The sequence below is a fragment of the Dacryopinax primogenitus genome (genome assembly GCF_000292625.1).
Source record: "Dacryopinax primogenitus strain DJM-731 SS1 chromosome Unknown DACRYscaffold_39, whole genome shotgun sequence".
Taxonomy (NCBI): Eukaryota; Fungi; Basidiomycota; class Dacrymycetes; order Dacrymycetales; family Dacrymycetaceae; genus Dacryopinax; species Dacryopinax primogenitus.
Window position 1 is genome coordinate 1 of NW_024467236.1, and position 3224 is coordinate 3224.

General features: G+C 51.2%; 1 protein-coding gene across 1 annotated transcript; it reads left to right on the forward strand.

Moving 5' to 3' along the window:
* Positions 1 to 56: 56 nt before the first annotated feature.
* On the forward strand, positions 57 to 3007 carry DACRYDRAFT_120057 (uncharacterized protein; the record flags this gene model as incomplete). The annotated part of the gene is made up of 9 exons (XM_040770927.1): positions 57 to 187; positions 244 to 255; positions 302 to 318; positions 372 to 556; positions 603 to 962; positions 1010 to 1331; positions 1380 to 1530; positions 1585 to 2193; positions 2249 to 3007. 9 exons carry the CDS (start codon positions 57 to 59, stop codon positions 2895 to 2897), a joined length of 2436 nt encoding a protein of 811 aa, XP_040623417.1. The 3' UTR covers positions 2898 to 3007.
* Between the last annotated feature and the right edge of the window lie 217 nt (positions 3008 to 3224).

Genomic DNA, 3224 nt, shown 5'->3' on the forward strand with positions numbered 1-3224 from the left:
GAAAGAATTCATGCTGAAGACATTCTTCCAATCGAAAGCAGAACCTAAGGCCGATGATGTCATCGCAGCGATTCAACACCGTGAGTTCAATCTCCATCCAGTATATTTCACCGTCAGTAACCACCGTTGGGGAAGCCTTCATTGTCGCAGAGTTTTGTAAAGATGAGACGCGCCTGAGAAGGGCACGGTAAGTCCTTTGTCGGCTCCCCGAGCTGCCTGTGTGTTCTGATGGTCTAAAAACAGGGAGTCCATGACGTGAGTACTCTCAAAACCAAACATTCTCGTTCTGACCGCTGTATAGCCCAGAGATTAAAACTGGTATGGTGCTAGACTTGAAAGTTGATGGACACGGAACTGATCGAAAACTATAGAGCTTGCAAATGCATTTGAAACCTCATTCCAGAACGATGAGATCAGGAAAGCTTTCATTCAGCATCTGAAATTCCGAGCCCACGGCATTATGGAGGACGTTGTCCGTGATCGCCGGACTTCCTATTCGCGGTGTCTGAACATCATCGCGTCCTCTGGACAGGGCAAGTCCCGGCTGATGAAAGAGGTATCTGGATGTTGCTTTGTATGGCTGTCACTAAGCTCCTGAACAGGTTGGCTACGGTCGACGGGACTGCATTCCCCCCACCCCGGAGGATGAACCGGTGTTCTGTATACCGATCAATATGCGAGAATTGGACGCACCGGGATGGCCATTGACGGACGCCGCTGTATTGAAGTACTTCGAGACGTTGAAAGGGGATAGTGAGGACACCCAACAGTCAGTCAGGGCGCACTGGAGAGCAGCAGTATTCATATCGGAAGCACTCGAGCATGCCTTGACATGCCTCAAGAACCTTCTTCCAGAGGCAGGGTATGTGCCAAAGCTAAGGGCGTGGAATGAGAAGATGGAGGGAAGAAATCGAGAATCCCGAGATCGATTTTGGCAAGATGTTGTCACTAAGGCGGAGGCAGTAAGGATCATTCTCTACCTATCTGATGGCATCTCATGTCTCACCAGAGGTGCATAAAAACCTTGCAGACCCAGAACAGCCCTCCTCGGCGGAAAGAAGATCAGCGCACTACGTCCGACGTTGTGGCTGGCGCTGATGAATCTGGAAAAACGCTCATTCAGCCCGCCACAACCAAGTTGGTCGCCTACCTGAAAACCTTGCACGGCTCTGACCCCTCGGTGATAATCTACTTCGATGAAGCTGCGGAGTTCCACAACCTCTATTGGATCCTCTCAAGGGTGCTCGTCGCTCGGATATCAGAACCGTTGTGGCTTGTCTTCATGGCCACCAATGGAAAGCTGAAAAATTACGCGCCGCCATCAGGTAACAGTGCGTTTCGACTTCCATGTGTCTATGCCTCTTCTCATGCATGAACAGTAAACTCGGCGAGATTGAGCGCCGAGCTTTTACAGCAACTCCCACCGTACTACTCTCTAGGATTCGATCAATGGGCTAAGAAGGCAGCAGAGAGCCGCACGATGGGTGATTTGAGTTCTTGGCTACACGCATCCTATTACGGCCGTCCAATGTGAGCAGGATACCCTAGATCATGGTCCCTGTCTCTTTGTAACCGCTGCGACAGGTGGAATGCTCACCTCACAACAACTCCGTCGTACAGGCTTCGTCAGGAGGGGACTTTGAAGTTGACTTGCAATTCAGCGCATCCGGAGCAGAACGACGCGTGCACCTTTTCGATATTCTCCGTCCTCATCAATCTTGATCTCGTGCTTCACACCACAGAGGCCGCCAAGATAGCAGACCTTGCCGTGTCGAATCATATGCGACTGTTTGATGGCATACAACTGCAGCCTGACATGTCATATCTCACCCACACCGCCTCGGAACCTGTTCTGGCGCTTTGTGCCGCTGATCTTCTCCTCCAAGAGGGAAAATTACCTGGTTACATGAAGACGCTGGTTACGGAGCTATGCCGTGGGAACATAATCCCGAAAGGCGACATGGGGGAGCTGGCAGCGAGGCTTCTGCTCCTTCTCCCAAGGATTTCGGCTAGCGAAGCCAAGTTTGAGGATCCAATACCGCTACCAAACATCACACTGGTTGCGTACTTGGAAGTGCTTCTAGGACCTGCTGTGCTCGACAGCGACTTCAAAAAAACATTTCACAATACTTGGGTCAATTTCCATCACTGGATTGTCTTGTCGGAATCTCTCCCAAAAAAGGGCTTAGATCTGTATGCCCCCCCCCCCCCCTCCTCCTTCATGTGAATTGACTCAGACTTTGATCAGGAAAACGTTAGCCAATTTCTGGGCCAGAGGGGCTGCGATCCAATGCTGGCATAACCAAGCATCCGTAGATCTCCTTTTCATCACGTATCAGGGATCGAATGCGCCCAAGGCGTTGTTTGATCGGCGCAATCTTTCCGCCGTCCACGTGCAAGTGAAGCTCAAAGATAGGCCGGACCCGAATGCCCTGAGGGGGCTCGAACCTGTTGGTCTCGCTGAGCATCTTGCGGAAACAGAAATGCCTTACTTGGTTATCCTCATGGAACTGGGGACGAACGTTGCATTCGATAACGACTCGGAGCGGTATGTTGACATTCAAAAGCCTCTGTCAATCACGCAGCGCGGACTAGGTCATCCACCTGTTGCGTCGTCAACAAGAAGCAATGACTCGTCCAAAGACATCCGTAAGCGTCGTTGGTCGATCAATGTCCGTGGTCACGCTTCCTCGGCGTATCCGATACTCGACAAGCTGAAGATCTCGTCCCATTTCACCCGGCTGTTGCACCTGCGCACGCTGGGTCCGCAGACTGAGCTGGAGGAACAAATGTGGCCTGGCACCCGTCTTTCCGGCATGCCGGTCAGTTGGATGGTTGACTCTGGTGTGATTGTCCCACAGGGAGGTGTGAATGAGGACGTTGAGATGACGGGATGATGATTTCCATCAGTTAAGCCCAATGTACAGTACCTTCTTCTGTGGTTATAATAAGACACATGTGTAATGGTTCTGTGCGTCTAACTGAATACGAAGCGTGCGGATTTCCCAACTGGACAATTTGTCTCCCCATGACAGGAAGTCTGCTGCAGGAGGGACGTAGTATAACGCCAACTGGTTGAACCGGGGTATCGCGCGAGATACAGACGCAGATGTGAGAAACAGGTGAGCTTCTTTAATGACATACCTTTTCTCAGACCAGAAAGTGAAAGCATAGTTAGTGGTCTACTTCTCGGGAGATGTCTGTCGGAGAGCCGCCTCCTCATG